Source organism: Triturus cristatus, chromosome 8 (genome assembly GCF_964204655.1).
Source record: "Triturus cristatus chromosome 8, aTriCri1.1, whole genome shotgun sequence".
Classification (NCBI taxonomy): domain Eukaryota; kingdom Metazoa; phylum Chordata; class Amphibia; order Caudata; family Salamandridae; genus Triturus; species Triturus cristatus.
This window is the reverse complement of record NC_140591.1, coordinates 1,422,576,834-1,422,601,035: the sequence shown is the minus strand read 5'-3', so window position 1 is coordinate 1,422,601,035 and position 24,202 is coordinate 1,422,576,834. Positions and strand designations below refer to the sequence as shown.

The 24,202-nt window shown below is 47.9% G+C and overlaps 1 protein-coding gene across 3 annotated transcripts in view; it reads right to left on the bottom strand.

Moving 5' to 3' along the window:
* LOC146805855 (synaptotagmin-like protein 2) overlaps window positions 1–24,202 on the bottom strand; it is a 234,820-nt gene that overhangs the window by 12,074 nt on the left and 198,544 nt on the right. For 2 of the 3 annotated variants that reach the window (XM_085620556.1, XM_085620558.1), the window contains one exon: window positions 13,685–13,794. In XM_085620556.1, the coding sequence (XP_085476682.1) occupies window positions 13,685–13,794 (110 nt within the window). Of the gene's footprint in view, window positions 1–6,098; window positions 6,200–13,684; window positions 13,795–24,202 lie in introns of all 3 variants that reach the window. The other variant, XM_085620557.1, reaches the window with a different exon arrangement.

The following is a 24,202-nucleotide window of genomic DNA, read 5'->3' as shown; positions in this document are numbered from 1 at the left end:
GGTTGACCAACCTCCGAAACGTGGCAGGGGCATTCTTCATCCCAAAAGGCATCACCCGGAATTGGTAGTGCCCATCTGGTGTGGAGAATGCTGACCTCTCTTTGGCCCCATCAGTCAAGGCGATCTGCCAGTACCCAGGCGTCAAATCAAACGTGCTGAGGTACCGCGCAGCCCCTAACCGATCAATGAGCTCATCAGCTCTGGGGATGGGGTGCGTCAGTCCTGGTGACTGAAATGAGTCCTCGGTAGTCCACACAGAACCGGAGTTCAGGTGTGGCACTAGGCACACCAGCCTTTGGGACCAGGACCACTGGGCTGGCCCAAGGACTGTTTGAGGACTCAATCACCCCTAAAGCAAACATCTTGGAGACTTCCTCCTTGATTTAAGCTCTGACCGTGTCAGTCACTCTGTAAGCCTTGTGCTTCACAGGAGGACTGTCCCCGGTGTCCACATCATGGACGCACCACTCAGTGATACCAGGAATCAATGAAAATAGATCAGAGAATTGCCCCAACAGTTGGCGACAATCTTGCTGCTGATCAGGGGTCAGTGTGGCAGAGAGGCTGACACCATCCACTGACCCATCTTTCTCAGTCGCAGACAGGAGGTCAGGAAGAGGATCGGTCTCCTCCTCCATTCCATCATCCGTCACTAGGAGCATGCCCACTTCGGACCTTTCTAAGTGGGGCTTCAGGCGGTTAACATGTAGGACCCGCAAAGGGTTCCTGGGAGACCACAAGTTCACCAGATCGGTGACATCACTCTTGTGCTCCACCACCTCAAATGGACTGGTCCACCTGTCCTGGAGCGCACAAGGCTCTAAGGGGCCATGACCCATTTCTGTCCGGGCTGAAGCTCAATCAGTGTGGCATTCTGATCGTACCACCGCTTCATCTCTTCCTGGCTGGCTTCCAGATTCGCCTGAGCGAGCTCTCTGAATCACCGAGTCTGGTTCCTGAAGGCCAGCATGTAACTATATACATAGTGGGGTGGTTTCCTGGGAGATTGCTCCCAGCCTTCCTTGACCAGACTCAAAGGTCCTCTTACCGGGTGTCCATACAACAATTCAAAGGGACTGAACCCTAGGGACTTTTGTGGCACCTCATGGTAAGCAAACAGAAGGCATGGCAAGAGGACGTCCCGTGTACGCCTCATTGGTTCTTCAAGACCCATGATCATGCCTTTAAGGGTCCGGTTGAACCTTTTAAACAGCCCATTACCTTGGGGGTGGTAAGGAGTGGTGAACTTGTAGGTAACACCACACTCCTTCCACAGGGACTTCATATAACTAGATATGAATTGGTACCACGGTCTGACACCACCTCTCTGGGGAACCCCACACAGGAGAAAGTCCCCATCAGTGCACGTCACACCACGGGGGCCGTCACTGTCCTGTGCGGGATGGCTCTGGGTACCGGGTAGCATGGTCCACCAAGACCAGGATAAACCTGCTGCCCATGGCTGTCTTGGGGTCCAGTGACCCCACAATATCAATGCCCACCCGTTCAAAGGGGGTACTGACTACAGGGAAAGGTTGGAGAGGGACCTTGTGCCTCCTTCCACTTTTCCCACTTGCCTGGCAAGTTTGACAAGTCCTACAATGAGTATCTGAACTCTTCGGCATCTGGGGCCAATACAAGTGGGTGGCAAACCTTTCAAATGTCTTGTTCTGCCTCAGATGTCCAGCTAAAGGTACGTCATGAGCCGACCCCAGTAGGAGGCCTCTGAAGCACTGGGGTACCACCAGCACACGGGCTGACCCAGGCTCAGCAACCTTAGGCTCACTATACAGGAGACCATTCTCCCAGTAGATCCAATGTGATCCAGACTGATCATCTGCTGCCTGGTCTGTGGCCTGTTGCCGAAAACCCACAAGAGAAGGGCACTTCTTTTGTTCTGCACAAAATTCCTCCCTGGAGGGCCCCCCTTCTTGCTGCCAATGGGTCAGCTCAGGTAGGTTCCCCAGTTCAGAAAACTTGCTCCCCTGTAGGTTCCAGGGCATTCCCCTCAAGGTCTGCCTCCTTCTGGACCATGGGAACAATGGGGGCTGGTTTCCCGCGCCCCCACCTCTACTCTTTAAGGTAGGTTCCTGGGCCATACTTCGGCTCCAGGATCCCTTGAACACAATTGGTTGCCATAGACCGAGTGGTCACACACGCCCACTCAGGCAGACCCAACATCTCTAAATGAGCTCTCTTCTTCACCTTAGCCCAAGGGGAGCTCTCCAAATCATTGCCCAACGGACAATCCACAGGCATGGCTGGCCTCACAGCTACCTGAAGAGTACCAGAGACCCCACCCCACTCAAAGGGAACCTGAGCCACCTTGCAGTGGCTCTCTGTGTTCTCAGCAGCAACAACTGGGTAAAAGGCATTGGGGACAACCTGCTCTTGAGACACCAGGTGACACTTGACAGCTGTCACACTGCCTCCTGTGTCTCTAAGAGCCTCCACTCTATGGCCATTGATGGTCACCCACTGCCTGTATTTCTTAGTGTTATCAGGCAGCTGAGCTTGAAGGACCATCTCAAAGTCTCCTAATGAGACAAGGGACATTTCTGCGGGACCACACCCACCTTGGGCACCCTTCTCCTCCACTCCCTCAAGCAATCTTCAAATATGATATTCCGTTTTAGGGAAAACACCTTTCCAACTTGTATCAAGAAATAGAGAAACTAAACATCATACCAGTAAACTGTCAAGGTTCGATTTTGACACCTTTATTTAAAGGCGGAGACAGAGCTAATCCGGCCAACTACAGATTGATAGCCCTGCTGGACGTAGAGGCCAAATATTATGCCTCCCTGGTACTTGAAGAGCTTAAGGCATGGTCTGACGACCGTAACCTAATTCCGGAAAGCCAGACGGGCTTTAGACAAGGCCTTGGTACGACGACAAACATTTTAGGTCTCTCGCTAATTACAAACAAGTGTAAGCACTTGTTAAGCTTAGCCATCTCCAGCTTGTGTGCCCTATTTCTCTCCCTGTCTTCCAACTCTCTGTGGGGACAGGTCTTGGGAAGAGATACTACTGCCAGATGGGGACAGTACCCCTCCCCTGGCTGGAAACACTGGCCTATCCAGTTGCTCATCTGCATCCCCAGTTGGCTCCAACACAAGATCTGGGGCATTTCTTGCTTCTCCCCAGGCCCTCAGCACCTTTTGGTAGTCATCCTTTTTAGAAATGCCTGGTGAAGAAACTTTCAATTTCTTGCATAGATGCTTGAGCTGTTTCAAAGTGTAGGTTTCCAACCTCTCTTCCTCAAAATCAAGATCCATAGATGCAACAGATGCTGGTCTACTCATGGTAGCAAGAATTGGTAGATCTCTGGGAACGAGGGGGAGCCCCTAGGAGCTGCTGACAGGTTATTTTAACGGTTACGGGAGGGGTGGTGGGAGGGGGTTGATAACGGGTTGGGTGAGTGACAAAGAAGAAGGTTTTTGGACTATTTATAGGGCACAGATTGCGTGAATAGACTTGGTTGGTGGCATTCTAGTAAAGAGATGTTGACTTATTGCACATATACGACAGCGATGCCCGGCCTCCGGGATGTGGGAAACGCTAGATATGCACTGACTGTAAGATACTAAGTAGCCGGCCCTCTGGGTTGTAGGCGAATGGATGTATACGCACTCGGTTTTCTTATTTCTTATTTTCTCATTTAAAAAATAAATTAATAAAAAAAAAAAAAGGAGACGTACCGCATCCGTCGGTGTCTCTGAAGGTACAAAAAAAAAAAGAATTGGTAGATCTCAGGAAAAAATAACAGTCCAAGGAAAACAATTCTACTCAAAAAAAGTATGTGGTCGCGTTTGGGCTGCACTCCTAGTAGTGTACAGCAATCACTGTATATGAGTCACAAATGCAGGTCCAAATCCCACCGCTGCCACCAATGTTAGAACTGGGGGTCTCTAGTTGGCAATGGTATACACCTTTGTCCAAATAGGTACCCTTGCTTCTAAGTCAGGATAAGGGGATTATACTCCTAGATAACCCCTGCTCACCCCCTTGGTAGCTTGACACGAGCAGACAGGCTTATCTCAGAGGCAGTGTGTTAAGCATTTGTGAACACATACAGTAATACAGTGAAAACACTACAGATGGACACCACATATTTTTATAAAACCTAAGTATGCTTTATATAGACTTAACACAAGACCACAAACGACAAAAATCCACAATACTGTACTTAAGATTGACTTAAAGATGGTAAAAGTTACTTAGTTCAAGTTGATGATAAATGCGACACAGTTCTCACAAAAGTACCTGGATGCGCAACGCAAAATAAACAAAAGGCTCGCAGAGTAGGGGATGCGTCGTGATCCTTACCGGTGCGGCGGTGATGGGTAGGTTCTCGGCCTGCGGCCCGGTTGCGATGTAACAATCCTGGTGCAATGCGAGAAGATGGCGCCCTTGATGCGACGGCTATGCGTTCACGCCCTGGCAGCCTTGCGAAGTGCTTCTCCGGCGATGCGATGGCGACCCGCTCGATGGCATCACGCTTCTCCAGTGATGCAACAGCAGACAGCTTCGACGAAGACACGCTTCCTGGGAGATGCGGCAGCGGCACGCCTCTCAGGCGATGAGACTACTACAGCTGTGGCTTATTCCGTCGCGCTTCCAGCTCCCAGCGACATGCAGGCTTCTGCAGATAGAATTCCCAGCAAGGAAATTCAGAGGGGAGATGGTGGTGAAGTCTTTTGTCCCTGAGACTTCAGCAGGAGGCAAGCACAAGTTCAAGCCCTTGGAGAAATATTCTGTAAAATGATGAAAGTCCTTTGAAAAGTTCCTTCTCCTTTCCTTGGCAATGAAGACACCACTGCAGGCCAACCCAGCAAACAGCACACTGGCAGAGGGGCAGTGAAAAACTCCTGCAGCTTCCTTGGTTCTTCTCCTTGGCAAAAGGTTTGTCTTGTTCCCAGAAGTGATCTAAAGTTCTTGGGTCTGGGTCCCAATATTTATACCCCAAAATCCTTTGTTCTCTGAAGGCAGAGAGGCCTCTGCCTAGTCCAAACCAGTTCTTGAGCACTTTGTTTACCGGACTCCTTCTTTCCTCTCACAGTGCACGGCAGAAACATCAGACGCCCCACAGGAGGTGGAGCCAGCATTGTGGAGGGAAAGCACAGCCCTGGAGCACTTTGTTGACATGATTCCTTCTCTTCTTTCACAGTGCAGGGAAGAGACATCAGCCGCATCCCAGGAGGTGGAGCCAGCATTGTGGAGGGAAGACCCAGCCCTATTCAGGTCCCAGGTGCAACTCCTCCCTCCCATTTAGATGCAGATCTCCCTATTCACCACTGGGCTGACTCATTCTGTCTCCTGGAATTCCCCAGCCCTGTCACTCAAACTCCAGACAAGGAATACACAACCTAGCAGAGGCAGGCTTTGGATAGTTAGACAAGAAAATACCTACTTTCTAAAAGTGGTATTTTCAAACACAGAATGTTAAAACCAACTTTACTAAGAGATGTATTTTATCATTCGGAGTTCAGGCATACTAAATTCGAAGTTCTACCATGTTCCCTGAGTGAGTTAGGATTATAAAATGTAATAATCTAACTGCCCATTCTGGCCTATGGAGAACAGGTAGCCTTGCAATAGTGAAAATGAAAATGGCTGTAATTCACTATTAGGACATGCTACACACACCAGGGCATGTCCTACCTTATACCTATAATGCAACCTGCCTTTGGGCCTACCATAGGGGTGTCTGATATGAAGAAAAGGGAAGGTTTAGGGACTGGCAAGTGGGTACACTGGCCAAGTCGACATGGCAGTACTAGACTGCACCTAGGCTCTGCAATGGCAGGCCTGAGACACACTTTACAAGCTGCTTCTGTGGGTGGCACAACCAGTGCTGCAAGCCCACCAGCAGTATTTGAATTACAAGCCCTGAGCACACATGGTGCACTGTACTAGGGTCTGACAAGTAAATCAAATAACCCAATCATTGAGTCACTAATAAATACATCAATTTAACATAGGGAGCACTTGCACTGTGGCACTGAATAGCAGTGGCACAGTGCCCAAAGCATATACCCAGCAAAAACATATCAAAAACAGAGGAGGCAATCCGACAAAATGGAAGGGAGACTCACGCCAATGATGTCAGGTCTAACAGATATCAAAAGCAAACTGATCATATGATGTCGACATTCCCAAAGTCGTCGCTGTAGATATTCATCACACTTTCACTCACCTGTGGACATAACGAGTAAGAGTGACAATGCTCTTCCATCTAGCCTCTTGATCATCTACAAGTATCACAAACATGAATTATTCTGCAAAAAACCTGAAGCCTACACAACAATATGCTTTCCCTTATGTTTGTGATGCCCTCACTGAAGGGTTAATGTTATCAAAGTTTTCCGAATGAATTAGTTACAATGGCAGTCAAAATAATCCTCTCATAGCCTATCATTTAGAAAAATGTGATTGTTTTAAACAGATCCTTTTCAGACAAATCAAGTCCTTGTATGTTCTAAATGAAAAGCATGAATTTTCTTTCCAGGGTCAAAGTTTCCAGACTTCTAGCTTTGTAAAGCAAGGTTGATGAACTCCTTCATTGGCTTGACTCTCTGGAGAAAGGGAACCAAGGCCTTGCACCCATTCATTCCTGGCTTGGAGTCCATTCAAATATAGATTTTCTAGTATTTACATATTTAATAAGCTTATGAAACACCAGTGTGGCACAAGGGTTACATGTAATAATTCATAAGCATTTTGTTATAAACGGCAAAAAAAACGTGTGTGGACGCAAGGCATGTGAATTACACAATAAAAGAAGTATAGCTGTTACCATTAAAGAAAATTATTCTTCATGTCTCCATTCAGAGTACCCGTTACCTGTTGAATAGGCAAGCCAATACCAGATCTTGGTGAAAATCAAAGATAAATTATTAGTTTTATGTTAAAATAGGTATGGTTATATCCTCTAGCTTGTAATCACTTTGCATGTCTGGTCACCAGGTCTGCAACAAAAGGGAATGTTAACTATCATCTGCTTTCCAGTCACAAAAGCAATATGTAGGGCTTCCACTCTTCACTGATCCACTTTCAACACCCCTGCTAGGTACCCTAAGAGTCCACAGTGAAAGCTTGCAGTCAGATACAGCCAATACACAACTAAAAAAACACAGAAATCTAAAATAGACTATGTCCAGGAGTGCTAGATCAATGACATTCTTTAGGATAAACTCTGTTTACATACAATTTAGATACACAGTATGCAGATTTATTTTATGTGCATATCAAGATATTGTCATATAGATCCTACACTACTGGATCTACGCTGACCCCCCTTGTACAAAACCTTTCCTTGAAGCTGTGGAAGGCTGGATGCCTACAAGCTTAATAAATTGAGCACTAGGACAACAAAAGTAGAAAAAATAAAAAACAGGCCTGGCCAACCTCCATCCCGCTAAGAATAATGATACAGGCAAACATAATTAAGGTGCACTCCTTGAGGAAGTCATTTAAATCTGCTGGTTGTTAGTTATATCATAATCAATTAGAACCACAAGTGTTTTTCCAATAAATTAATTGGATACAGAACCAATAGAAGCTCAGAGGAGGCTCTAAAAAATTGTTTTTTAAAATAATTATTCAGGTAGGGTAGGATTACAATAATCATTCCTCAAAACATGCATAAGATTACAACATGAGGAAAATGTGATTGCAGCCCAAAACCGCACATGTGCTCAATGAGAGTAGTAGAAAACAGTGTTACAAACTCAGGGCTAAAAACAGTTAAATGCATACAAAGGCAAGGACAATTCAAGCAGATAAACAGCTTGCTGCCAAATGGTTGTTGAATTCATACTAGTTTCCCCATTGAAGTTCAATGTTCTGGACCTTCGGTGCTAACAATGCATGTAACCATCATCAGGGCACAACAGTGATCGAACCAAGGCCTCACATAAGTAGTGGTTGGAAATGTGGGCATTGCGATTTCTCAGCGGTGGCGAACAGATCTGACCAAGGCTCTCCCTGCTGGAGACGCCGTTCGTAATCCGCTTGACACCGTTGGCTGAGTTAGTTTGCTCTGGCTTTCAGAGAACCAGCCAGATGTTGAACCACCAGAGAAATACTCTATTTCAGCCATGCCCAGAGGTGCAGGGCCTCCCGACAAAGGGTCCACGACCCCATCCCACCCTGCTTGTTGCAGTACCACATGGAAGTAGTGTTTTTCGTGAACATCTGCACCAACCTTCCCTTCATGGAGAGCAAAAAAGGCTTTCAATGCCAGGCGAATTGATCGGAGCTCCAGCAGGTTGATGTGAAGCCTGGATTTCATTGGAGACCAGAGGCCTCTGATCTCCACCTCTCCTATATGGCCACCTCATCCCAGGAGTAACACATCTGTGAGATCTGGTTGGGGAAGACAGAGGAGTCTGCCTTCGACCCAATCGCAGTTTGTTAGCCACCACTGCAGATCATTCACAGTTCCCTCTGAAATCTAAACCATGGCAGAGAGATTCCCATGATACTGCATGATCATTCCCACTGCAGAGCCTGCATATTCCATCTGGCATGTGTCACCAGCAGGATGCAGGAGGTCATGAGGCCCAGCAGCCTCAGAGTCAGTCTCACCAAAACCCAGGATCAAGGCTGAAATATTGGTATCATTGCCTGTATATCCTGGACTCGCCGCTTGAGAGGATAAGCCCGAAACTGCACTGTGTCCAAAACAGCTCAGATGAAAGGGAGTTTCTGAAAGGGACTTTGGCACATTGATAGTGAACCTCAGAGAGTGCAGGAGGCTCGCCATAGTCTGGAGGTGGGAGAAGACAGCCTGGGACGAGCCCGCCTTCAACAGCAAGCTAGGGGAAGACTGGCACCCCAGAACTCTGCAGATGAGCTGCAACCACCACCATCACCTTGGAGAACACCCGAGGGGCGCTGGTAAGGCCAAAAGAGAGCACAGTGAACTAAAAATGCTTGTGGCCTACTGGAAACTGCAGATAGGCACACAGGATGGGTATGTGAAAATAGGCGTCCTGCAAGTCCAACTTTATCATAAAGTCTCCAGAGTCCAGTGCAGGGAAGACCTGAGCCAACATGAGCATTTCAAATGTCTCCTTCTTGAGGTAGAGGTTGAGGGTTCGGAGATCTAGGATCGGACGAAGGCCCTTGTCCTTTTTTGGGAGCCAGATATGACGAAGGCCCTAGTTCTTTTTGGGAACCAGAAAGTAGCAGGAATACCACCACCCTCTCTATGGCTCCCTTGGCCAAGAGAGCCGTGGCCTCCTCGCGGCGAAGGGACAGAAGATCCTCCATCAATCGATTGTGAGATGGTGGCATGGGGAAGAAGATAGTCTCGAAGGGAAGGCAGTAGCCCCTTAGGACAATCTGCAAAACACACCTGTACAATGTTATAGACAGCCATCTGGACAGGTGATGGCGAATCCTGCCACCAACTGGGTGCCCATGGTGGTAAAGGGGCAGACTAGGAGAGTTTGAAGGCTGTTGCAGTTGTGGTGGTGGCGGTCTGACCATACCGCTGACTGTCTGACCCACGAGGTCACGCAGAAGCTGGGGAGCATGTGCGGCCTGTGGCTGAGCAGGAATTGGCATGGTTGGAAGCCCCTTCCGAAGCCGCGAAAGGCAGATTGGGATGGATGTGGGGTAGTAGAGTAGCGCAAGGACCTGGCTGTAGTACAAGAATCTTTAATGCGCTTGAGTGCTGAATCTGCCTTGTCTCCAAAGAGACGGGTGCCATCGAAGGGCATGTCCATTAGGGAAGCTTGGACATCCCCCAAAAGCCAGTCATCTTCAGCCAGGCATGGTGCCTAATGGCCACTGTTGTGGAAACCAATCTGCCTAGCGAGTCGGTCATGTCCGAGATGACTAGTGAACTTTGCCACATCTCTCCTGTGGATTACAGCTTGGGAGAGTACAGCCCGGACATCCTCCAGAACCTGTGGCAGCCCCTGGGCACTCATACCCCACAAAGTTTGGGGTGTAGGGGTGTAGAGCTTGCCGAGTCTCAAGATGGCTGCGCTCTGAGCGAGCTCTGCGAGCCATTGAGACTATCTGTTAATTATCCTGACATCTGAGCTCCCAATAGGCTGCCTGATCCTCGCTCCTTGAAGCGCTTGTGGCACACTCTTGGCCAGAGGACCTGCCGATCCACCGTTAGTGTCTGGAGAGAGTGGGGACGTTAGGACGAGTGAGGCCAGTCGTGGCCCGATAGTGAGGCCTGTCGTCGGTGACGCCAATATATCTGTGCCCCTAATGCTTGTGGCCTTGCCCGGTGGATGCTGTTGAGAAGGACGAGTGCCTGGTTCCTGGCAGGACCCCCGAGTCTGCCGCCGCATTCCTTTGCGGAGCCGAGCTGAAGCGGCGGCGCCGAGCCCAGGTGGAGTGTTGCACCCGGCCGCGGCGCTGGGGTGCTGTCTCAGAGGCACGCTGCTGGGTTCCGGGGCCTTAGCGCACACTCAGTGGGCCGGTCACGCGGCACCAGAGCACATCGCGAGCAAACTACTGCTGGGCGAGCGACCCTAGTCCCGTTCCAAGAGGCGCCGAGTGACCGAGCACTGGCGGAGTGTGTTACAGGCCCCGGCCTGGAGAGCTGCCTTTGAGGTGCCTAGCTGATGCGGCTGAGTGGCCTCTACACATCGCATCCGCCGAGAGGGAGACCTGTCTCCTGCTGATCCTGACTCCCAGACGGTGGTGAGGATTGTTGGGGGAGTCCTGATACGGCTGGGTCACAGCGGTGATTGCTGTCCTTGAATAAATACTGGTGGTGAGAGGCTATACTTAGTCACCCTGTGGAATGAAAGAATCCTCAATTAAAGCTCGTATTGCAAGTGGGGCTCTACAGAGTTGGCACACCTGTTTAACTTTCAGAGGCCAGGTATCACTCTGCTGCGAGTACACGTCTGTTGGCTGGTGTCTATGGGCTGCCGCGCCCTGTTTGCAGCCTCGGGGTGGCCATCCTCCCGCTCTTGCTCCCCGCTGCTCTCCCTTTAGGGCTGCTGCTATTGACCCATTGGCTGCCACCAGCCTTTAAGTAGAGCCTCCACTGAGATCCAGGGGGACCCCTCTGGTTTGCTTACTGCGATTGAAGTGGCTGTGGGCCCGAGTGCTGTGGTGACTTGGCTTCACCCCATATCAAAATGGGCAAGGTGGACAAATCTCAGACCAAGCTGCAAAGTTCGAGGCATAGGGAGGTGGGAGAGGCCCGTTCTCACGAAAGGCAGACAGATGCTGTTGAGGAATCTGCTGGAGATATCCGAAAAATAATGACCGCAATGCAGAAAAAGTCTGTCTACAATAAATGGTTAGAAAGACACCTTGGCCTACCGTATGGATCGAATGTCGGAGAGGCTCGACAAGCAAGCCGAACGCCAGGACATGGCTGAGCGGCAGGTGTTGGAGGAGGCTCAGTCGGAGGCAGATACTACCCAGAAGCAGTTGACGAAAACACTCATGGTGCTGTAAGACAGGGCAGAAGACTTGGAGTCTAGATCAAGGAGGAGTAATATTGGCATTACAGGCCTTCCGGTATGTACTGCAATGGGCAACCTGAAGGTGTTCATAGAGAAGCTCCTGGTTACGCTCCTGGGCTGCGATACCTTTTCTGCCATGTTTGTGGTTGAGCGTTCCCACTGTTCCGTTGGCCCTAGGCCTTCCCCTGGCGCCCCGCCACGCCCAGTCATTGCCAAACTTTTGAATTACAGGGACCGGGACGCTGCGTGGAGACAGGCCAGAGAGAAGAGACCTTCAATCTGAGGGATCCTCAATATCAATGTTCCCGGATTTCACCATAAAGGTACAGGAGGCCAGACGACAGTTTGCTCCTCTGAAACGTTGATTGCAAGAGCATAATCTGGATTACACAATGTTATGCCAGGCTGAGGGTTACCATGAACAGCAAATCAAAGATCTTCTTAGATCCCAAGTCCCTGCAGAAAGCCCTCAAGGAATACTTCAAAACCAACGAGCGGAGCAGAGAGTCGGAGAAGCTTGCTGAGGCAGCTGGCGGAGACCTGGAGGAGCAAGACTAACAAGGTGATTTGCTGGCACTTCCCCATATTCGTGTCAGGGTGGGTGGATGTAGGGACTGGATCCTGCTTTGCACTGTGGGAACTGAGGGGTCGCCGATCTCTGGAAGATCAAGGGGACACTGATGCATGAATATCGGAGAACGCAACTGGCAAATATTGAGAACGAAAAATACTGATGACTTCTGTCCTTCATTTGAACTGTCATTGATTAAGAACATTTTTGCTAAATACTTAGTTTTATCATATTCGGACTACTCTTTTGAGTGCTTGGCTACTACATTTGTTGTTTTGCACATGGAGATATTGTATACTACCACGTTCTTGCTGCCTGTGGTTGTAGAGTGCCATTGTACCTTTAAAGCACTATTTATATTTGTGAAAAAACGACAAAGGATCTGGTATACGTTCCCTGTACTGTGTGGATCTGAGAGGTGCGATCGTCTAAACCACTACTACCTCTTCTGTATTTGATATAATGAAGTCTTCTTGATCCCCCTCTCTTCATTTGGCTCTGGTGCCTCTAGGAAGAGGTTGGTGGGATTTGTTCTTGTAGTGTGAGTGGCTTCTCTTTTGCTATTAGTTCCTTCAGCTCATTAAGACAGTGAGCAACCTTGACTTACAGGCATTTTTCCTAAGTCAGACTGCAGAACCTTCTAGGAAGGTGTAATCTTTAATTTAGTGCATAGTGGCTTTAGCCTTCTACATTTTGTGTGCAAAAATAAGAAACAAACGTTACTCCTTTTATGTACGTCGATTTAAATAATGCAATTACATGTATTGTTTAATATTTTTATTTATTTAAGTAAAGGACTGTCTTTTTTATGATTACAAAATAAAATTGTCTTACAGTGAAAGTACGAGTTACATACACAGTCATGCCCGAACTAAAGGGTTCCTACTACCTGTCATACAAGAATCTATAACAAACATTCAACAAGAGCAACATAAGGCGAGACAAGACATTTGAATTATAGATTTTAAATAGACGGTCCATTAGCCCAACTGTGAAACCAAAAGGAACCCTGTACTCATCCTTATCCCATGTCTTAGTGGTGGCAGTAAAGTATGGCCAACGTTTATCATCTTTAAAAACTAGTAAATTGATTTGGGCACCAAGAATTGCAATAATGCGATTTCTAATTTAATTCTAAAACAGCAACTATGATCTAAGTACTTAAAACCTTCTTTTAGAGTTAGCTGAGACACTGGCCTTATTTAACATACATTTGACTTATTTGAATACCATAGAAAAAGTGCTCAATATTTTTAACTATGTTTATAATATGTACATATTAACAACTCATCTGTCGCAGCATTACTAGTCCCAAAAAGTATGCCATTTTATTTGATACAATATACAGGCTGGCCATTTACTGATGAAGAGGAATACTTAAACATTAAATTTTACCTTTTTTATTCTATGTAACCGTCAGGTTTGAGACGTGAGAACACCTGCATATAGCTGTTTACCAAGTTAAAGTGAAAGTACTTCTCTTAAAAATTATACATTTACATTTTTTTCTCCCTAAATGCCCCCATCTAACACCCTTTCTTACACCTGCTATTTAATCTAAAGGCACAATTGGAAAGAAAGTAAACATTTCGCTGGATTAGGTTTGAATTATTAGAAAACAGAGTGCTTGTTGTAAGTGGATAAACATTAGCATACTAACCTGAAGTGTATCTTCTACCCAATGATCTGGCGAGTCAATCATTCTCTTCCACAGTGAAGCTTTGTATGGGATGGAATCCATCCAATCCACAGGAGTGCCATAGCTTTTCCCTAAAATGTAAAATATCAAGATATAACCATGATGTCACTCATTGAAGAAAGTAGAATTTTATTATGTAACACTGAAAACTCAATTTCATATCCAAGTAGGAATCGTAGATCATATTTCAAAAGTCTTAAAATGATAGCTTTTCAATAGAAAATTCTATAACTTTACCTACTTCCTATTTTTGTAAATTTGATGTCTTTACATTTTTTTTACTTAATTGATGTGGGAATTTGAACATGTTTCTCATAACTGGAAAGTTTAGTTATTCTATCTTATGCACTTTTCTCTGCGGAAAACTTTACTGTTCATGCAAAGCTACCAATGGTAAGAACAGGATTCCTACTCACCAAAACCTACTTTTACTTGTCGGTCACCCATTGCTTGGCCAGTTTGGGACCTCAGCCTCACCTCAATTCAAGGCCTCTCTCCTCGCTCTCTCAAACATCATCTAACAACCCGGTGTCATACATTACTTATTAGTTTAACATTTGAGTACGGGTGTTGTTCAGTATTCTTTCTGTATACAAGTTTGATGCTCTGCCATAGCAACAGTAAAAATATTGCTAAATAAGATGTCTTATACATTCTGAGCTATAATTGGAGAAAAGGTTCTAGTGCCCTTTCAAACAAGGGACTATAATAAGATTTTCATTCACCCTTTCAGTGGTAGGTGACGCCGGCAATACCTCCCCAGTATGGCTGGCGGCTGACACGGACAAGAGTTTGAAAGGAACCTCTGGTGTTTGCACACAAGGTTTCCTTTTTTAGACCCAATATTTGAGATGAAGTGGAGTCTCTTCCGCTTCAGTCCTTGTCCCCCTCCGGCCCATCTGTGAGGTGAAATTGCAAAAATACAGAAATAGGGTTTGTTTCCAGTGGAAATAGTTGATGAGTCTATGTTGTATATTGGGCCATTTCCTGTCGTAGGGCACTAGGGCCACCCACACAAATGAGGGACCATTTTTAAAAGGAGAACTGTGAAAATGCTGAGTGGTAGGACATTTGAGACTTCCCACAGATTCCAGAACATTCTGTCACTGAAATGTGAGGGAAATGTGTGTTTTTAGACACAGGTTGAGGTTTGCAAAGGCTTTTGGGTACAGAAACCTGGTGAGAATCATGTAAGTCACCACACTCTAGACTCCCCCAGGTGTCTAGCTTTCAGAAATGAGTAGGTTTCACAAGGTGCCGGCTGAGCTAAGGTAAAAAATGCAGCCATGCTGGGGCTGCGACCCTTACATATTGCAAAATAACCTAATAAAATTTGTTAAATCCATAGCTACCCAAATTGCAAAAAATGGGTCGGTTTTCAGTGCAAGTAGTTGATGTGTCCTAGTTGCACATTGGGCCCGTTCCTGTCGCCGGGCACTAGGGCCACCCACACAAGTGAGGTACCATTTTGACAGGGAGACTCGAGGGGAATGTGGAGAGGTAGGAAATTTGTGGCTCCCTGAAGATTTTCAAACTTTCCATCACAGAAAAATTAGGAAAATGTTTTAGTCAAAGGTTTAGGTTTGCAAGGACATCTGGGTAAAACAACCTGATGTGAGCCACACAAGTCATGCCACAAGAAATGTACAGGTTTTGTAGGTTTCCCTGGGTGCCAGATTATCTAGGAGCCAAATTCAGCGCCCGTCAACATTACAGAAAAGGGGCCATTTTTGGGATAGAAAAGATTGAAATGTCCAAGTTGCGTTTTGGGCCTTTTCCAGTTGCAGACGCATGGTCCCGTCACACAAGTGAGGTACCATTTTGTTTGGGAGGGGAGGGATGTGCAGAAACGCTGGATGGCAGCTAAACTAGGGCCAAATATCTGCAGCTACTCAAGTTGTTAAAAAAGCATGGATTCTGCTGGGTAAAATCTGATGTCTCCAGGTCGTGTTTTGGAGTGTACTGTGTCACAGGTGCTAGGCCCAGCCACACAAGTAGAGAACTATTGTGGAAACACTTAATAGTAGAGCATTTGTTATTATCAACTGAATTTCTCTGCATTTGTGCCTTCCAAATGTAAGACAGTGAGAAGACATTTAGCAAAATGCCCTCTGAATCATATGCTAATATGAGTACCCACAAATTCAGAGATGTACAAATAACCACTGCTCCTAAACTCAGTACCTGGTGTACATTTCAGAAATACATAGGTTTCCCTTCATACCAAGGTTTCCCTCTTCATATTTTACTATATGAATTTATTTATACTCGGCACACAACGAAAAACTATTGGCGGGTGCAGCTTAGTTTTTTACTCTGTATACCTCAGGCTCTTTATGAATCTACAAACCCTATATATACCCGCAACCAGTAGTGTCTTGCGGACGTAATGGTATATTGCTTTTGTATTGTGACATGAAGTTACAGATGAAAACGTTGTCATAAATGGCTGTTTTTTCCTACTGAGGAAAATAGACACTGTTTGGCAAAACACTTCCCCCCCCCCCCCCCCCAACAAAAAACAATGTTGCTATATTTTGTCTGTTTTCTCAGTTCCCTCAATGGGAATCCACAAACCCTGGGTACCCTTTGAGCCCCGATGATGTTGGGGAAAACGAACACAAAATTATCATGGATACCTTATGTGGAAAATGCATTTGACGTCCAAAAGGGGATAGGATTTTTTTTTATCATATTATGCACAATATTCTTTTTCCATTCTTAGCTTTCTGTCTTTATTTCACCCCTCCTTCCATTCAATCACTCAATCAGAAGTTTGTTAAGCGTGGCTACTCACCCATAAGGGTCTCAAGGCGCTAGGGATAGAGATGGTGCAGGATCCATTCCATCAAGGAGGCGGTCTGTCGAAGAGCCAGAATTTGACGTTTCTTTCGAAGATGGGGAGCGATGTTGTCTGTCTGAGGTGGAGCTGAAGGGCGTTCCAGTCTTTGGCCGTGAGGAAGGAGAAGGAGCGGCCTCCCGATTTGGTCTTTCTGGTGCGGGGCACCATGGCGTAGATGAGCTGGGCTGATCGTATGGTCCTTTGGGGTGCGTGGAATTTGAGTCGGCTGTCTGGTGCCGTGGAGGGCCTTGTGTGCGTGGGTGAGTATCTTGAAGGTGATTCTCGCCTCGACGGGGAGCCACTGGAGTGTGTGCAGGTGCTGGGAGATGTGGCAGTGTTTTGGCAGGTTGAGGACCAGACTTGCGGCGGCGTTCTGGATGTTCTGTATCTTGCGGGTGAGGTTTTTGTTTGTTCCGGCGTAGAGTGTGTTGCCGTAGTCGAGTCTGCTGGTGACCAGGGTGTGAGTGACGGTCTTTCTGTGTTCAAGGAGGTTCCATTTGAAGGTCTTACAAAGGAGCCGGAGGGTGTGGAAGCAGGAAGATGAGACGGAGGTGATCTGGCGGTCCATTTTGAGCTCGGAGTCCAGGATGATTCCCAGGTTGCATGCGTGGTCTGTGGGGGTTGGCAGGTTTCCGAGGGCAGGGGTCACCAGGTGTCGCTCCAGGTGTCAGTGTTTGGACCCATGATGAGAACTTCTGTTTTGTTGGCGTTTAGTTGTAGGCAGCTGTTTTCCATCCATTTGGCGACAGCTTCCATGCCTTCTCGAAAGTTGTGTCTGGCGGTGTTGGGTTCGTTGGATAGGGAGAGGATGAGTTGGGTGTTGTCTGCGTATGACACAATGTTCAGTCCGTAGGTCCTGGCAATGGGGGCGAGTGGAGCCATGTAGATGAAGAGTGTCGGGCTGAGGGAGGAACCCTGGGGATTCCGCAGGTGGTAGGTGTAGGGTCCGAGAGGAAAGGGTGGAGTCTGACCCGCTGCGTTCTAACCGTGAGGAAGGAGCGGATCCAATCGAGGGCCTTGTCCTGGATTCCTGCGTCGTGGAGTCTGCGTATTAGGATGCAGTGAGAGACGCTGTCGAACGCCGCTGAGAGGTCGAGGAAGATTATGGCTACTGTTTCACCTTTGTCCAGTAGGGTGCGGATGTCGTCTGTTGCGGCGAGGAGGGCGGTTTCCGTATTGCTTTTTTCTGAAGCTGGATTGGGAGGAGTCGAGGATGTTGTGCTCTTTGATTAACACAACTTCTTTCCTCTCTCATCTTATATACAACTTTTCTTTTCTTCTTTATGTTCTATTACATTATGTCAATAACACTGTATTATATCTTTATGAAATTATATGTCTTTAATTTCTTAATAAAGAATTATGACACAAATGGCATAGGAATTACCTGTGTGACAATACAGGTGTATATATATATATACACAGTAGATAGTTATAGTTTGGACCGAGTTCCCATAGGAAATCTGAAAATTCTATTTTGAATAACTTTGGCGCCGGATGACGAATCCTCGCGAATTTTTCAAAACTAATGGGGCGCTCCGCTCAGCTCCTACCCTGAAAGTCTCGGGGTGATTCGTCAAGCGGGGGCTGAGAAAAAAGGGGGTCTCAAAACGCGTTTTCCCCATGCATTTTCCCATAGGACCTTTAGTCGAAGGTACAGCCCGAACCGCTGAACAGAATTACTTGAAATTTGGCAAAGAGGTAGTCCTCAGGTCAGGCATGTGCCTTTTGCATATATGGTGTCAATCTGTATAGTAGTTCCTGAGAAAATTGCAGTTAATTATTATTATTATTATTCTGAGTTTTATATAGCGCCTGGTTACCAATAGGCATCCCAGCGCTTGCCGGCACAGCACTACTGCAAGAATGCAGGGATTACACGATAAACAAAAAAGTTTTTAAAAGTTTACGGAACCGAAGGAGACTAGCTTCCGAGCGCAGTTGTAGGGGCAATGAATTCCACAGAGAGGCCACATTTATTGAAAACCTTCTGCCACCGGTTCTTGCCTTTTTCACCCTGCCAACCTGAAGGAGATGTTGATGATCAGAGCGGAGAGAACGAGAGGCCTTGTAGGGCTGGACCAATTCCTCCAAAATAGGTGGACCTACCCCATGCAGAACTTTGTGGGCGATGCAAAGTGACTTGAATTTCACCCTGTCCCTCACCGGGAGCCAGTGCAATGCCCTCAACGCCGGGCGGGCAGATTGACGCCTAGGGAGACCCGTCAGAAGCCTAGCAGCCGCGTTCTGCACTTGCTGTAGTTTATTCAAGGTAGCTTCTGGAGCACCCAGGAAAAGCGCATTGCTGAAATCCAGCCGCGAGATGATAAGTCCCTGGATGAGAAGCCTACGAGTGGCTACTGGGAGCAGAGGCAGAATCTTCTGGGCTGAGCGGAGCAGGCCGAAGCACACGCCAGCAGTCTTTTTGGCATGGGTTTTAAACGATAGGTCCTGCTCCAGCCATACCCCCAGGCTCTTGATCTCCAGCTTGGGGGGGGGGGTACCGGTCCCAGACAGTCTGGCCAGCTGCTGGGGGACAAAGATGGAGAAGAGTTCCCCAGCAGCATTCCGTCTTGGAGCCATTTAACTTTAGGGCTGAGCTGCACATCCACGTGTAGATCTTTTCAAGACACGTGTGCAGCCGGTCGGGATGGTGCGCCGACTGGGAAAGGCCAACCACCAGCTGAGTATCATCAGCGTAACTGATGATTTTAATACCCAGCGGCAGTACCACACTCTCCAGGGGGGCCATGTAAACGTTAAATAAGGTAGGGCTCAATGAAGAGCCCTGTGGCACACCACACTGGAGAGGGGATGAAGATGATTTTTCCTGGCCTTCCCATACCTCAAATGAGCGACCTTCCAGGAAGGAGGCGAACCATTTGAGGGCCAGACCCGTGATCCCCACCCCCGAAAGCCGTTGGAGAAGCACCTGATGGTCCACGGTGTCAAAAGCAGCGCTGAGATCCAGGAGGATCACTGCCACTGAACCTCCTGAATCCAGCATGCTCCTCGCATTCTCCACGACCGCCAGCAGGGCGGTGTCAGTCCCCTGACCGGGGCGAAAGCCCGTTTGGGAGTCGCCCAGAAGGGAATTGGTTTCCAAAAAGTCCGAGAGGCGGCTGTTCACCAGCTTCTCAGCCACCTTACTGATACCCGGCAGCAAGGAGATAGGCCGAAAGTTAGCGAGGTCGGCGGGATCAAGGTTAGGTTTTTTCAAAAGGGCCTTAACCACCGCCCCTTTCCAACTGGGGGGAACTATCCCCTGGACGAGAGACAGGTTTATCAAGTCCGTCACAGGGCCACCAATTGTAGATGACACCTGTTTGAGATATTTAATAGGTACTGGGTCTATCGGGGAGCCGCTCTTCATAGACCCCAGAACCGCCAAGACTTCCTCCTTCGTGACCGGACCCAGGGAGGCCAGCTCCACCGATTGCAACCTAAGTTGGGAGGTGGAATTATCCTCCAAGGACGAGACCTCACCTGGCCGGGGAAGGGAGGCCAATATATTATCAATTTTGCTTTTAAAAAACGAGGCCAATTCTATACATTTTTTGCGAGGGTCCTCGTGGATAACCTGAGGATCGGGGGCGTTCAGTAGCTCCTTAATAACCCTGAATGACTCTTTAGAAGAGTTGGCCGCCGAGCCTATACGCTCTTCAAAGAATCCTGATTTTGCCACCCGAATAGCGGATTTATACCTGCTCAGGGCCGCACGATATTCTTTACGACTTGCCTCACTCCAGTCTCTCCTCCAGGACCGCTCTAGCCTCTTGCATCCCTTCCTCAGGGTTCTCAGTTCTGGCGAATACCAGGGTGCAGAGCCCATTCTCTTCCCCCTCGTAAGTTGTTTCTTTTTGGGTAGGAGAGTGTCCAAAGAATCCACGAGCCAGGTATGAAGATTCGCATCAGCAACTATTGGGTTAGCTCCCAGAGGGGGCAGCGTGGCCTCCAGGTGTGCCACCCAGGTGTCAACTGGGAGCCTCGACCAGGCTCTCTCCAGGGTGTAAACCCGTGAGACCACTGCAGTTGGGCTATTGAATTGCCATGTCGCGGACACCAAAAAGTGGTCTGTCCAAGGCAGGGCAAGAGCCGGAGATGAAATAAAATGGTCCAAGTTGGAAAGTATGGGATCAAGCAAGTGGCCCTTCTCATGGGTCATGCCCGAGTTGGCCAGATTAATTCCAAAAGATTTAAAATCATCGAGCAGATCGACTCCCGCGGCATTGGTGGGGTCCTCAAGATGGATATTAAAATCCCCGAGGACAACAAAGTTGGCAGTTGAAGAGGCAAGGAGTGCAGTAGTTTCAAGGAGAGAATTAGGAAAGCTACCCAGGGGTCCAGGAGGGCGGTAAATCAACAAACCTACCAAAGACACTGTAGGTGACAACCGAAGGGAGAACTGTAAGCTCTCACAATCAGTCACCCCTCCATTCTGAATCTTACAAGCAAGAGTGTCTCTATAGAGAACTGCAATTCCTCCTCCCCTCCCTTTAGGTCTATCAAGATGGACTATGTGAAAGCCCGGGGGGAGTGCTCTGACCATGTCAGGACCAGACCTGGGGGAGAGCCAGGTCTCAGTAAGATACAACACATCCAACTCGTGGTCTAAGATAAGTGAGTTAATTTCAATGGCATGGCTCGGCAAGGACCGGCAATTTAATAAAGCCATGGAAAGAACAGATTTCACAGCCACTGAATTATGGCCGGAGGGGCAGGCTCTACACGGTAAAAACGGAATAGTTCCCATCTGTGCAAAGCAACAACTAATGGGATGGGGCGGACGCAAAGTCAATAGGGCGTCCCTCCCATATCGAAGCCTAGTTGTAGATGGCGCCACAGAGTCGGGCATGATGACAGGCCCTAGGCCCGTCTGGGCCCGGACGGGCACAGACGGGCTTGACTCTGGCGAAACTCCGGCGATATTCCGGCGATGACGCTGCGTGATGACGCTGCGCGTCAGCATGGCTGGTTTTATACTCGCCGAGCGCGGGACACTAGGAACACTAGAGCGCTACCTGCGCCTCCTGCACTGTCCCCCCTCCCAAGATGGCCACCAACACGAGACAGTGGGCAGGGACCCGCTAAAACGCGGTGTTTGACCAAATTAAGGTGAAAGTAAGGTGGCAGCAATGCGGGTATGCGAGTGGCTCGAATTTAAAAACAGGGGAAAACCGAGTAACTAAATTAAAATAAAAGACAAAAACGGGACGTTTTTTAAAAAAAGAATTACAGCAGCAGCCAGCAGCGGAATAGCGGTGAGTGCGAGGCTATCCCAACGCTAATGGTCAAGATGTTAAGGGTGCTCACCTGAGATTTGCCTGGCTTTATGCTCGCCGAGCGCGGGACACTAGGAACACTAGAGCGCTACCTGCGCCTCCTGCACTGTCCCCCCTCCCAAGATGGCCACCAACACGAGACAGTGGGCAGGGACCCGCTAAAACGCGGTGTTTGACCAAATTAAGGTGAAAGTAAGGTGGCAGCAATGCGGGTATGCGAGTGGCTCGAATTTAAAAACAGGGGAAAACCGAGTAACTAAATTAAAATAAAAGACAAAAACGGGACGTTTTTTTAAAAAAGAATTACAGCAGCAGCCAGCAGCGGAATAGCGGTGAGTGCGAGGCTATCCCAACGCTAATGGTCAAGATGTTAAGGGTGCTCACCTGAGATTTGCCTGGCTTTATGCTCGCCGAGCGCGGGACACTAGGAACACTAGAGCGCTACCTGCGCCTCCTGCACTGTCCCCCCTCCCAAGATGGCCACCAACACGAGACAGTGGGCAGGGACCCGCTAAAACGCGGTGTTTGACCAAATTAAGGTGAAAGTAAGGTGGCAGCAATGCGGGTATGCGAGTGGCTCGAATTTAAAAACAGGGGAAAACCGAGTAACTAAATTAAAATAAAAGACAAAAACGGGACGTTTTTTTAAAAAAGAATTACAGCAGCAGCCAGCAGCGGAATAGCGGTGAGTGCGAGGCTATCCCAACGCTAATGGTCAAGATGTTAAGGGTGCTCACCTGAGATTTGCCTGGCTTTATGCTCGCCGAGCGCGGGACACTAGGAACACTAGAGCGCTACCTGCGCCTCCTGCACTGTCCCCCCTCCCAAGATGGCCACCAACACGAGACAGTGGGCAGGGACCCGCTAAAACGCGGTGTTTGACCAAATTAAGGTGAAAGTAAGGTGGCAGCAATGCGGGTATGCGAGTGGCTCGAATTTAAAAACAGGGGAAAACCGAGTAACTAAATTAAAATAAAAGACAAAAACGGGACGTTTTTTTAAAAAAGAATTACAAGTTAAAAGTTAAGAGTTAAAAGTACATTAAATAGATGCGGCTCCGCCTGGTCCAGCTCAAGGTTCTGCATCGTGTATATTTTGATGCGATCCTATTGTGCAAATTAGGTAGGCGTCCCAACGAGCTCTGCATTCGGAATTGTCCTCACGTAGGCACATTCACACATATTTTATGGGCCTGCCCCCCCATACAACAATATTGGACAAAAGTCATCCGCCAGATGGCGCGGGCCACCGGTAAGTCGGTTGTTCCCTCCCCTCAGTTGTGTCTCCTTAACGTGTGGAAGGATACTGACCGTACCCCAGCGGAGCAGGATTGGGCGGCGCTGGGTTGGGCCATAGCCAAACGAAATATTGCCCAGAAATGGGGGGTTGCCGCCTTGCCATCGTTGAGCGCCTGGGCCAAAGACATGGATCTATCGATGGTGGCGGAGAAAACGGTCTATAAAGGTCGCAGTTGCCCCAGAAAATGGGACCACAAATGGGGACGGTGGAACAAATAGAGGGGACATTTGTATTTCTCCCACGGTAGAACTCCGACGAGAGAGACAGGCCTTAATGGACAACCTGGCTACAGGTGGGATGTCCGGAGCTCCAGGAAACACCTAATCATACATTCCGTGGGTTGGAGCCCCCCCTGGTCCCGGGCTGGTCGGTGGGTTGCCGGTATGATGTATTATGCTGGGTTTGTCTCTGCACTAAATTACCCTTGCTGTGATGCTGGTCGCCTATGATGTCCTGATATGTACCCTGTATAATTACGTATTGCCTAATCGTCACGACTGCTGTAATTGCTGCAGATTGAAATGTTAATAAAATGTTATTTAAAAAAAAAAAAAAGTACATAAATATCTATAAGCGCGCACCGTGCGCGCACCGTGCGCGCACCATAACGTGCGCGAGCGTAATTCTGATTGGTGGTTACATGTCAGTCAACATTCGAATCGGTCGAAATCAGGAAGTGTCGGCCGCCATTTTGTGTGTGACAGTGAAAAAGAAAGGTGGAGAATGTGAAAAGGGGGCAGGGTAGAGAGTTCCTGACCCCCTAGCCTTTGTCAGGGGGTCCCTGAAGGACCCCGAAGGGTAAAAAATTAGTTTTGTTTTTTTTCAAAAAATCGCGGGGAGCGCGCACGGTGCGCGAACGGCGAAAAAAACTTTTTAAAAAAACCATTTTAAACTGTTTCTAAGTTTATAGAAGATATTAACTACGCTGTTCAACTTTATCCAAATTCAAAAAAAAGAAGAGGTGAGCCATTCCATATTACAGGATACAGTCAATCTATAACTATATACATAGGTAGTTTATTGTAAAATAAATTAAATATAATAATACATACATAA